The sequence below is a fragment of the Lathamus discolor genome, chromosome 2 (assembly GCF_037157495.1).
Source record: "Lathamus discolor isolate bLatDis1 chromosome 2, bLatDis1.hap1, whole genome shotgun sequence".
In the NCBI taxonomy this organism is placed as follows: Eukaryota; Metazoa; Chordata; class Aves; order Psittaciformes; family Psittacidae; genus Lathamus; species Lathamus discolor.
This window is the reverse complement of record NC_088885.1, coordinates 2,543,189-2,555,976: the sequence shown is the minus strand read 5'-3', so window position 1 is coordinate 2,555,976 and position 12,788 is coordinate 2,543,189. Positions and strand designations below refer to the sequence as shown.

Genomic DNA, 12,788 nt, shown 5'->3' with positions numbered 1-12,788 from the left:
AAAATGCAGTTACAAAATGCACAGCATGGAACACAACACAAATTATTCCTATGCCAAAAACAATTCGTAAGAACACTTCAGAAACGTAGCTGAGTATTTGTACTCTTTGAGCAACAGCTCTTAGAAACATACAGATTTGTTACAGTTAACACACACAGCAAATGCTGACACCACAAACCACTGACTCAAGCAGAAGTTGCTATATTCTTCTTGCTTCATATTCTGTTTCCTTGCCAAAAATCTCTCCTTCATTTCAGCACATCCTTACCCACACTCCTGCTGTCCAATTCCCCCCTACTTCTGCTTTAAATGCATTTCTTCCTGTGTCAGTTATTTCTTTCAGTCCATTCATGCTAATTCCCTCGCTTCCATTTCTGCTCTGCTTTCGTTCCTCCTTTTGTGCTGTGCCGCTTCCCGTGCTGCGTCTCTACGGCTCTCTGAACCCTCATTCACCTTCTTGCGCACTTAAGTTTTCCACTGCCTTCCTTCAGCCCTTTCCTCCTCCGTTTATCTTTGTACCTGTCCATCTCCTTGTCCTTCTCTAGCTGTATGTTACGGTGCAAGAAGCACAAAGGTGAAGCTTACGGGGCTGGGGATTCCCGGCGGTGTTCCGGCGCAGATGCGGCGGCAGCGCTGCCATGACAGCCCCAGCAGCGGGGAGGCTGCTGGCGATGGCTGCACATCGCCCAGCCCAGGCACCACCCTCGCTCCTGCTCCGAATGGGGCCACTGCAGCGTGCAGTCCCTCCATACGCATCTGCTGCGCTGCATGTGAATGACTGCAGCCCTGGTCACCCTCCTCAATAAAACCAACCCAAACCCTCACAAACAGCAACTCATCAACAAAGGCAGCCTAAGAGCAGGGAACACTGCATCCTCTCCATTCAGGAGGCAGCACATTTCACAGCAGATGTAAAAACTCTCCAGTTAGAGCCTTGCTTGACCACTTTGTCCCATCTGTGGTTTCTGGTTTGTTTGTTTCATATTTCATTACATTCTGCTCAAACAAGCAGGATGCAGCTTGTTAAAACTGCACAGATTAACAACAAACAACGGGATTTCATGGAAGAAAACATCCTTCCAGCTGACCCACTGTCCTGGACAAATGTGGGAAATGGAAGTCTCCATGCTAGGGGTACAAAACACACACGTAGGGAGGGAGCTGTAGAGTGATGAAACAAACAAAGCAGGCTAGAAGAAATTCACTGAATTTACCCTACTTTTGTAACTCAGTTCTTCTAAACAGAGAAATCCAAATGGCTGCTTAGAAACGTCAACTCTCACAACTCGGTAGCGAAAGTTGTCAACCTTCCTTTGTCCCATTCATGCATTTATACCACTGATACTCTTGTTTAAAGAATCATAGAATCATAGAATAGTTAGGGTTGGAAAGGACCTCAAGATCATCCAGTTCCAACCCCCCTGCCACGGGCAGGGACACCTCACACTAAACCATCTCACCCAAGGCTTCATCCAACCTGGCCTTGAACACTGCCAGGGATGGAGCACTCACAACCTCCCTGGGCAACCCATTCCAGTGCCTCACCACCCTCACAGGAAAGAATTTCCTCCTTAGATCCAATCTAAACTTCCCCTGTTTCAGTTTGAACCCGTTACCCCTTGTCCTGTCACTACAGTCCCTGACGAAGAGTCCCTCCCCAGCATCTCTATAGGCCCCCTTCCGGTGCTGGAAGGCTGCTCTGAGGTCCCCACGCAGCCTTCTCTTCTCCAGGCTGAACAGCCCCAACTTCCTCAGCCTGTCTTCATACAGGAGGTGCTCCAGTCCCTGATCATCCTCGTGGCCTCCTCTGGACTTGTTCCAGCAGTTCCGTGTCCTTTTTATGTTGAGGACACCAGAACTGCACACAATGCTCCAGGTGAGGGCTCACAAGAGCAGAGCAGAGGGGCAGGATCACCTCCTTCGCCCTGCTGGTCACGCTCCTTTTGATGCAGCCCAGGATGCGGTTGGTTTCTGGGCTGCGAGCGCACACTGCAGCCGGCTCATGTTCATTTTCTCATCGACCAGCACCCCCAAGTCCTTCTCTGCAGGGCCGCTCTGAATCTCTTCTCTGCCCAGTCTGTAGCTGTGCCTGGGATTGCTCTGACCCAGGTGTAGGACCCTGCACTTGTCGTGGTTGAACTTCATAAGGTTGGCATCAGCCCACCTCACAAGCGTGTCAAGGTCCCTCTGGATGGCATCCCTTCCCTCCAGCGTATCAACCGGACCACACAGCTTGGTGTCATCGGCAAACTTGCTGAGGGCGCACTCAATCCCACTGTCCATGTCAGCGACAAAGATGTTAAACAAGACCGGTCCCAACACCGATCCCTGAGGGACACCACTCGTTACTGGTCTCCAGCCGGACATCGAGCCATTGACCACAACTCTTTGTGTGCTGCCGTCCAGCCAGTTCTTTATCCACCGAGTGGTCCATCCATCAGATTGATATCTCTCCAATTTAGAGAGAAGGATGTCGTATGGGACAGTGTCAAACGCTTTGCACAAGTCCAGGTAGATGACATTAACTGCTTTACCCTTGTCCATCAGTTCTGTAGCCCCATCATAGAAGGCCACCAAATTGGTCAGGCAGGATTTCCCCTTAGTGAAGCCGTGCTGGCTGTCACCAAGCACCTTGTTGTTATTCATGTGCCTTAGCATGCCATCCAGGAGAATGTGCTCCAAGATTTTACCAGGCACAGAGGTGAGACTGACTGGTCTGTAAAGACTGACTTGTTTTTAAGCTTTCTTGCCCATAACGAGCTATGACCAGTTCTCACTCATACAAAAACCCCAAACAGAAAGACCCAAACACATCTAAACCAAGAAAAGGGAACTGGCGACAGAACAAACTCAGTATCATTCAACAACACACTAGAACAGACAAGATGAGTTGATTGGAAAGAAACTTACAGGACTTATCCCCAAAAGATTACTCCACCCAGTTCTTCCAAAAGGATGTTTCTCTGCATCAAAGGGAGCCTAAAACTCTGTATTTTAATGTTGGAGGCACAGGAGAGACTTTTGTGTTGCTGTCCCTGCTGTGAGGACGATTAATGCTTTTCATCCACATTTTTAATGATACATAGGCTGTCCTGAGAGCAAATGACTGAAGCCGGGTTTCTTCCACCCTAGGGGAGTTACCTCAAGATCCATCCCTTCTCTTACACACGCTGTTCCTTCCACACCACAAACTTAGTATTCTTTCTGACACTGCGAGTAAGCTTCCAAGGGGGTGGAAGCTTCCTTCCACGACCTCAGTGTACAACCTTCAGCCTAACAACTCTTCAGAGACTGAAAGATGGACCACTAATCTACAGCACTTCCACGATGAGAGCCTAGCACAAAGCAACTATCACCACAGTTTTTATCAGCAATGGTTCAAATGAAGGTGTCTGTCTCCAAGATGCTGTGACTGTAGAGGTAGGTGTACTTTCAGGTCTTAATGTCAGGTACTTCCGAGCAGGCTGGGCACAGACACATGTCACTCATGAACTACTTGCTCTTGGCCATGAAAAAATGCTGCAATGTCTCTTTGTCAATGACTGCAATCAAAATGGGATCTCTTGAAAAGGTCAAGGCAAGTCTCTGTGGATAAAACCACTAGACTTTGATGCCTAAACCCCAGTCAGATCTGTGACCAAATCATGCAAGAAAATGCCTCACATTGGAAGGGAGATAAATATGCTTCTATATTTGCCAGACATGCCTCGTCTTCCCTATCAGGCAAACAAAGGAACGAAGAACTGTTTTCTGACTGCAGATCAAGTAAATCTTATACTCTGTGCACAAACATTCAAATCTGTATCTACAAATAAAACAACTCGGGAATTAGCACACAAATGAACCTTACTTTTGCTCACAAAACCCAAGATGTTCCCTATAAGCTTCTCCACTTAAAACTCTGACAGATTTGCTTCAGAAACTAAAAACTCAAATTGTAAGTCCCTATTGACAACCAGGACCCACAGAGTTCCAAACATTACTGCTCAAACAACATAACCCTGTTAAACAAGCCTACTTTTTTCAGACTCAGGGTAGAAACTGGAAGATTTAGCACCTAACTTCCTAGGATGGAAGCCACCTAATGCTATGAGCTGTAAATTTGCTTAACTCAAACTTCAACCTCAGACAATCAAGAGGGCACCTTATCTCCCCCCTCAGTTTGCCCACGGTTCACACAGAACGCCTGTCATACATCTAGAAAGCCATATTTTCTACATTAGAATGGATGGCCTCAACTGCAGGACTACTCATTCATGTTCAAGTAGAAAGCTAATTTTAAACCAAAGTCACAGCTAAACAAACTTATTTATTCCCGTTATGCAAACTCAAAGCCAGGAGGATGCTTCAAACATGCTTTAATCGACAAAGTTCTGCCATATGACACAAAACCATCTACTCAGAATTCGGCTACCATATGCAAAGACTGCAGCACTGCACTGCCATTTTATCTCCAGCTGAACAATGCATCAGTGCTACCCCAGGAAGGATATCTTCAGCATTTGCACCATTAACAGTCACCACAACACCGTCACATATTCAAAGGTAAGCTCATACACAAGCCATAAGCTCACTGGAGGCCTCCACCTGAACCTACACTACGTAATCATACCATGGGGGGTGCTGCTTCATCCATCAATTTCAATATGAGATTCTGTGCTTGCTCCCGAACTTGGTCTTTGGCATCTCCCATACGATCGATTAAAGGCAGGAGAACTGCAAAAGAGGGAAGAAAAAAAAGATTAAACCCCCAGTGAAGATTTTCTGATGCTTAAGGAGATTTCATGAAACAGATTTAAAATACATCTCATATGAAAATCAAAACTGATTTTAAGTTGGTCAAAACATATTAAAGTCCAGCTAAAAATCACCTTTTGCTGCATTTGGTGTCACACGTCTGAATGCTCGAGGGTATTTTACAGTGACTGCTACCAAATTAACTTTCCTATTCTACTCGCGCAGTAAATAACAGTATTGCTCTATTATTTGAAAGGGAGATCTGAAAGAGTTTTAACAGCACTTCATGATTTTATAGTAATAACTGAACAATAGAGCTGCCAGCAAGACAAAGGGGACAGAATCAGAAACTCAGGATGTCTCCTCTGTTCTCACATCAAAACCAGCAGCCCTTTCTGTGCCATGAGTATTACGGTACTGCAGTTTCAATTTCCCCTCCTGCTGTATCGCAGCTCTTCCTAATTGCCCTCATCTGAACACTGAATTCTCCTGGCTCTGTGGATATTCCCCTGACATCTTTAGCTACAAAGTTTTTGTGTTTCTCATCTCTCTTCCCTCCCTGTTCTCCTGTAAATAAATTAACAGCTACTCTCACTTTATAGTTTGAGGAGTTTGGAGTTATTTTGTTTGGGTTGGTGTTCCTGTTGGGGTGGAGCGTTGAGGTTTCGGGGTTGTTTTGTTGCGGTGGGGTGCTGGTTGTTAGCTTTGGGTTTTGGAGGGGTGGTTTTGTTTTGTTTGGTAGCTTGGGTGGGTTTTGTCCCCAGGTTGTGAACACAGAAGAAACATCCAGAGCTCAGTAAGTGATCCTGGGGAGTACAGAGCCGATCCCTCCCCATAAACTGCCCATCACTCCTACACTTCCTGATTGCATCTTTCTTGCCAGCATCACTTTCCATGACTCTTTTCAGCACTTGTGAACGGACCTTTTACCCATGTGATACTGGTGAGGTCTGCTACCTTAGAGCTGACTGCTGCGCAGCTGAAGGCAACTCTGGCTTTACAGAGAGGGAAACAGCCCCAGCCCCAGGGAAGCAGAGGGAAACACATGGAGTGCCAGTCCTGTGGGAACAGGGCTCCTTTGTGACCGATGAGCACACTGAGCCAGTTGATGGAGCTGCAGATACCAGGGCCCCACTCACATCACCAAGGCAAGTACAGAGAACAGCTACTAGGAGCTGCGGAACAGAGATGAGCTCACCCCGTTGAACTAAGCCTACAGATTCCAGAGCACACGGCTGCTGAACAAGCCAGCCCCTGTCACAGGGGGAAAGACTGCTATGGGAGCTGTTCAGGGACCCGAATGGCTGCAGCCTTAACTCCCCCCTCAAATCTGTTTTCTGTAAGACCCCACACAAGGCATGATATATTCTTTTTGCATAAGGAAAATGAAATCAGGCTGTCGAATGCTGATACTCAGTTTGGTATTTCATCCTTTCTGTCAAAGAAGGCTCCAGTACAAAATCACTGGTTGCCTACTGAAGAAGTTTCAGAGCACTCAACCAGAAAGGAATCTCCATTAAACATATTTCAGCTTGAGCTTCTAATGACTTCAACACTTGTTCTCCAAACATTAGACACATCTAAAAAGAGCAATAGAGAAAACCAGCTGATTTGTGTTAGCTGTGCTTTCTATGAATGAGTGGGAAACTCATCTTCTTCCCTCAAAATTCTGACACCATTTGAGACACTTGGGTCCATCCCAGCAGCCTGGTTTTGCTGATCGCCCCTCTCTTCCCCCTACTCCAAGCCTGGTCTCTGCTTGCTCCTCTCTACTCCTGCCCAGCCAAAAATCACAAACCACAAGAAACTTTAAGTTCTCATAAGAAACCTCACCTAAGCCCACAGCAGCAGTTACAGCTCAGCATCAGAGATGACAGACCGACACAGGCTTTTGCTCTGCACCAGGATAAGCCGGTGCTGTCAATAGAAAGCAGCACCTTTGCCCACTCACTGTGTCCAACCAGTTTCCCCCTCACAGCTCATACCACCCCTTGTACCAGTACTTGTCTGTTTGCAGAGTGAACTGAGGACATGCTCAGACATTCCAGCCAACAGGAACAGCCTATGGACGTTCTGGCACCTTACGAAGTATTGACTGGATGTGCATGCACTAAGGTTCCACAGAAAGATTTAGGCAGCTTTAGGCAGATTTCTACCCCTACCAGCTACAGCTGAAGTCATACTTGCAATACAAGGGCACCCTTTCTCATAAATTAAGACTCTGCTTTAGAAGATTAGAGCACTACTACATCCCAAAAAACAAATGACAGAAAATAAATCACTAAGAACAATGTTCCCCCCACTTCATTCCAAATACAACTGAGCAATCACTTTGGCTGATACTTTTCCTCTAGGTTTTATACATTTCATTACCATGATTGAATTAGCATCCTTTATGCTGCAGTGACAATATACACATATGGTTGTTTCTAAGCATCACTCTGCAACTAAACGATCTCAAATAGATGTTGGAGTTAAAAGGAAGGTGAGAAAGGAGAAGCAGGACCAATCAGGAAGGTGGTATTCAGAGTTGTAGTCTCGTAACAAGTTACCCAGTGAACTATATAACTTGTATTCAGTATGGACTCACTACTACTCTATACTACTTCACTATTTGAAAGGGACTCTGGAAAACCTAACGTATGACAACTTTCTTCCTTTTATTCATTTACTTCTGCCAATACGAAGAGGAACATTATATTAAATTCAGGAAACACCGATTCCCCTTTGCAGTTGCTGGTTATTTTTGCAGAGCCAAGCAGCACTATATCCCATTACATTTGCCTTTTCACCACACTGCCAAAGTTTCCTGTCACTACCAGGTACTCCCAAGATTTTCCTGTTACGATTTCTACATTGTTATACCACAACTTTATAGGGGTTTATTACTGAAGAAAACTTATGAACGTCAGTAAAAATAATCTATAGCACACAATAATTCTACCAGATCTACATCAAACTGCCCTGCTATTTACATCTGAGCTGCTCTTTATGCCTTTTTCCTTTCTGCTATATCCCTAACAGAGCTTATTATCCCATTGGTTCCTCTTCCATTCTTTGTCTTCCTTCTCTTGGCTCAGTAAGCCTAAATAGATTTTCACTTCTACACATTCACATAATGACTTCATCACCACAAGCTGGAGAGCAGATACAAGAGTTAAGGCCAAAACCAGCCTGGAGAGTCTGCGTACAGCATTACGAGATGACAGATTTATTTCTTTTACAGAGAATGAAGATGATGAACAAGTAAATCCCAGAAGTCAGTGCCTAGAACAGCACCCAATGTGTTTTTAAGAATGCCGAGCAGCTTAACTGTATGACCCCCCTGCAGCTGGAATGCCACTGGAAGCACAACAATTTCCTTTTGTTAAACTTTAACAAGAGTTCCTTCTGTTGTGACACAAACATGGGGCTTTTCAGTTTGTGTTATCCCTCACAGCTCCTTCTCCTCCTGCTCTCCTGCCAATTACACCTGCTCTTTGTAAGTGCCTGCTTTACAGCCTCTTACCCTCTCACATCTACCCAGTTCAATGGCCCACATTTTGATAGGCCACGTCTGCTCTGCTGCAAAGGTCTACAAAAAGCATTAAGCTAATAAGAATCTGTGCCAGGGAAATAACATCAGTACTGGCAGAAATTCTGTTACTATAAAGTCTAACTTCTTAGACATTAAGAGAAAAAGCTTTGAGGACAGACACAGATTATAGCGAGGCAGCAATCCAGTATCTTCCTCATTTTCTCAGGAACTGCCAGCTCAGGCACAGCATTAAGCAGCTGCATTGGAAAGAAGGAGGACAAGGATAGAAAAAGCAGTCTGTTCTGCTGGGTGTAATGCACGGGAGAGAAATGAGCCCCAGAGAGGCTCCTATGGGGCCAGCACTAGGGCCACAACAACAGACCCACATGGCCAAGGGCTACTTGTAAGCAAAGGACCATTAGCAGGCTCTCCCCTCCTCCAGATAAAGTCCAGTCCCCAGGAAGTCTAATCCAAATCCATCTCAGACATTAATGTGTTCTTCGGGTCCCTCCAGAAGCCATCTAAGAAAAGCAGGATTAACGAGATATACTCTTCTTCACAGGCAGTGGAAGGAAAACACACACCTTTTTGGTTTAACACAATTAATTCATTAACCTATCAAGGTTTCAGTCTCAGGAACACAAGACAAGAGCCTTCAGGTCCAGAGCTGTACCAGACCAGGAAGGAAACTAGAAAGTAGAGAGAACAAATGTTCACGTCATCTTTTAAAACTGCTTAGTTCTAGGCTGGCTTTACAGAACTAGTATCAACTAGAACCAAAAAGAAACCAAGGAAGGCTGTGATTTCTCTCCTACTTAATGGCACTGCATTTCTAGGTGTCATATAGTGAGGAGTCCACAGACAACAAGCAGATGGTACCCTAAATCACAGCCTAGCACTTCAGGCATGGATCACTTCAGGTAATATTCATTCCCACTACTACTAAATTCCAGTGCCAGCCAGGACAGAAAAACCTTTCAAAGGCTGCACAGATTGATTTTTTTTTTTTTTTACTAAAACTTTAGAGAAACTGTCACCAAGATGCAAAAAAGTTGCAGCTTACATCAGCTACAACAATCAGCTGCGATCACTACAGAAGGAACTGAAGAAAACATAAGGATTTTCTGAGATATTGCAGGAAATTCATCTTTTTGTTACATCTGAAAATATAAAAGCAATGCAAAACATCTAGTCTGAAGAAGAAAAGAAGAACCACCCCCACCCCAAATAACGAAGTCTTCTCTGAAAGCCTCAGTAGCATTTTATTGCTTAAGCAAATCCTACAGTTCACATCCAGACAGCTTTTCCGGAGTTCAATAAGCAATAAAATGAAAAGGCAGTATGAAACACAGCTGATCTGCAGTTAGGTACAAGAAGGTGCCTTTGAGACAGGACTCTTCTCACATAAGTACAAAAGCTTGCTTTGCATTATTTGAGCAATTAAGTTTCTTGAATTATAATAAAATACACAAAAAGCAGACTAAAACTCAGTTCCTAGAACCTGAAGATCCCATATTCTTCCACATGTTACAGAATCATAGAATAGTTAGGGTTGGAAAGGACCTTAAGATCATCCACTTCCAACCCCCCTGCCATGGGCAAGGACACCTCACACTAGACCATGTCACCCAAGGCTCTGTCCAACCTGGCCTCGAACACTGCCAGGGATGGAGCATTCACAGCTTCCCTGGGCAACCCATTCCAGTGCCTCACCACCCTTACAGTAAAGAATGTCTTCCTTATATCCAATCTAAAATCCATATACTAAATATATATCAATATATAAATATCAATATGTAAATATGTGCATATTAATATGTAAATAAAAATATAAAAACTATAAATATATATCCATAATATATATATCCCAACGAAGAGTCCCTCCCATAAGAATTTGAAACAGTTGTTACACACACACACACATATATATATATCACCATAGTAGCACATGCTAAAACATTTCTTGGTTTTCATACTGTTGAGGAAAGCACTTCTCCACACATCATCAAATCCACTTAACTGAAGAGTCACATCTTGATTAAACTGTGTATTTAGGTATTTTCCATCCCAAAATTCCAGTCATGAAGTAGGAGAGAGAAAAATTCAGAACCTGGGTGTCACTTATCTCAATGCAGTCTTACTCAAACAAATACTTGTGAATTCTTGTACCAACTGCTTTTAAATCCAAGCACCCTCCAAAGACTAATGCACATTTAAAGCAGTCATAAGGACTTGCAAATAAATCAGGCAACATACTTGAATGTTTAGTTGTAACAATAAATTTGAAAGAACATTTAAACTGTTCCGAAGAGCCTATTCAAAGGTGGTTCTATCACTTCTAGAAGCCTACTGGGAAAGAACTTTAACACTTGCAATTGGTTTCACACCTTAGGATATAGCACTACAACAACCTCCCAAAAGTATTTTTGCCCACTGGTTTCTTTTTACATGGAATCATAGGGTTAGAAAGGACCTTAAGGTCATCCAGTTCCAACCCCCCTGCCATGGGCAGGGACACCTCACACTAAACCATGGCACCCAAGGCTCTGTCCAACCTGGCCTTGAACACCGCCAGGGATGGAGCATTCACAGCTTCCCTGGGCAACCCATTCCAGTGCCGCACCACCCTCACAGTAAAGAGCTTCTTCCTTATATTCAATCTAAACTTCCCCTGTTTGAACCCCTTACCCCTTGTCCTGTCACTACAGTCCCTAATGAAGAGTCCCTCCCATAAGAATTTGAAACTGTTATTACATAAATAGATCTACACGTGGGGTCTTTGTGTGTAAAATGTGTCTAATTCAGACTTACACATATATGTATCTAACTATAATCTGTGTTTTGACTTTAAGTGTGAAGTATCTTTCCTTTAATCTGCAGGTAACTATAATACATTTTGCAGTATATCGTGGAAAGTTGCATGTGAAAGTGAATGCCAAGATAATTATATGACAGACTAATGGGCACTTCAATATGTGCAGGAAAATGTCACGATAGAACACCACATTAAACATCACAGAGGGTCCATATACCTTTATTATACTTCTTCTTTCCTCACTCCTTTGAAAGTGAGTGGGCAGTAAGTAGGGAACATTCACTTCTTTTAGAAATGAAACTATGAGTACAGACTTTTCCCATAAGCTCTATTGCCATTACACTTGCCCATAGTTCTAATCCTCTTTTATTTCTGATATATAATATTTTACTAATTAATGCCATCACCTGGGAAAATAGATTGTGACAGGGTAATTATGTACTCTTATGTAATCTCCTTTAATCACAGAACAAGGAGCAGTTTTAAATACTGAAAGATGTAACATTTAAACACTCCTTAATCTGCTTCAGTTCTTCTAGAAGATAGCCACGTAGACCCAGGAACTAACACATACCCTGAGATTTATTGCTTGCGAAGTATTTCGAAGAGTCTTTATTATAAGTACTAGAAAACAGATCCCAAATCTGTGTGTCCAAGTCCCCAGAACACTGATGCCAGCTGCAGAGAGCATGAAATGTCGTTAATCATAAGCACATGGTTTAGTGGTGGACTTGGCAGTGCTCAGCTAACAGTTGTGCTTGAGGACCTTAAAGGTATTTTTCAACCTCAACGATTCTATGATTTGACTTTATTCCGGCATCTGTGAAGAAGCCACTATAATCAGTACATGCACAGTCATCTATAGCATAGAGGAGACAACATAGATTTTATAAAAAGAAGTGGATGCCGGAGAGGAACTCTTCATCAGGAGCTACAGTAAAAGGACAAGGGTAATGTATTCAAACTTAAACAGTGAAGATTTAGGTTAGGTATAACGAAGAAGCTCTTTATTGTGACAGTGGTGAGGCACTGGAACAGGTTGCCCAAGGATGCTGTGAATGCTCCACCCGTCAGTGTTCAAGGCCAGGCTGGACCGAGCTTTGAGCAACTTTGGCTAGTGGAAGGTGTCCCTGCCCACGGCAGGGGGTTGGAACTGGATGATCTTAAGGTCCTTTCCAACCCAAATCACTATGTGTGGTTCTAAGTGGTACCTCACTAACTTGTAAGAGCTCTCTGCATAAAGTAACTCAGCTGACAGAGTACATTTGGATTTTCACATAGTTCTCAAGTAAAGGGGTCTTACAGGAAGGAAGGTACCACAGTGATAAAGGCATATGGAAGAAGAGACACCATCCTGGACAGCAGACCCTAAATCTGCTAGGAATCACAGTAAACAGGTTGTTACAGCAGGCAGTATATATGAATATATTAGGTCTATTTTCAGGAAGCAGCCAGGTAACAGTAAAAGAGGTTCTTAATCATTACAACAGTAATAGACACATAATAAACCCAAACAGAATTATGCTGCTATAAACATACACTGCATTGGTGGTGCTATGGCTTCCTCAACTCAAAGCCCTGCAACAGAAAGCCTATTAAAGGGGAAACAATAAAAAACTGTGGAACCGTGTGTATACAAGAAACAATCAGACTGGGACTGTTACCCAGGGCACAGAGAAGGACAGCAGAGGACAGACACAGAAGAGATCTGTGAAATGA

At 43.7% G+C, this 12,788-nt stretch overlaps 1 protein-coding gene across 11 annotated transcripts in view; it reads right to left on the bottom strand.

Annotated features, from left to right (window-relative positions):
- Nucleotides 1-12,788, bottom strand: part of CLASP2 (cytoplasmic linker associated protein 2) — a 123,138-nt gene that overhangs the window by 96,977 nt on the left and 13,373 nt on the right. For all 11 annotated transcript variants that reach the window (XM_065665408.1, XM_065665414.1, XM_065665410.1 and 8 more), the window contains exon 3: nt 4,613-4,716. In XM_065665408.1, coding sequence (XP_065521480.1) covers nt 4,613-4,716 — 104 coding nt within the window. The remainder of the gene's footprint in view (nt 1-4,612; nt 4,717-12,788) is intronic.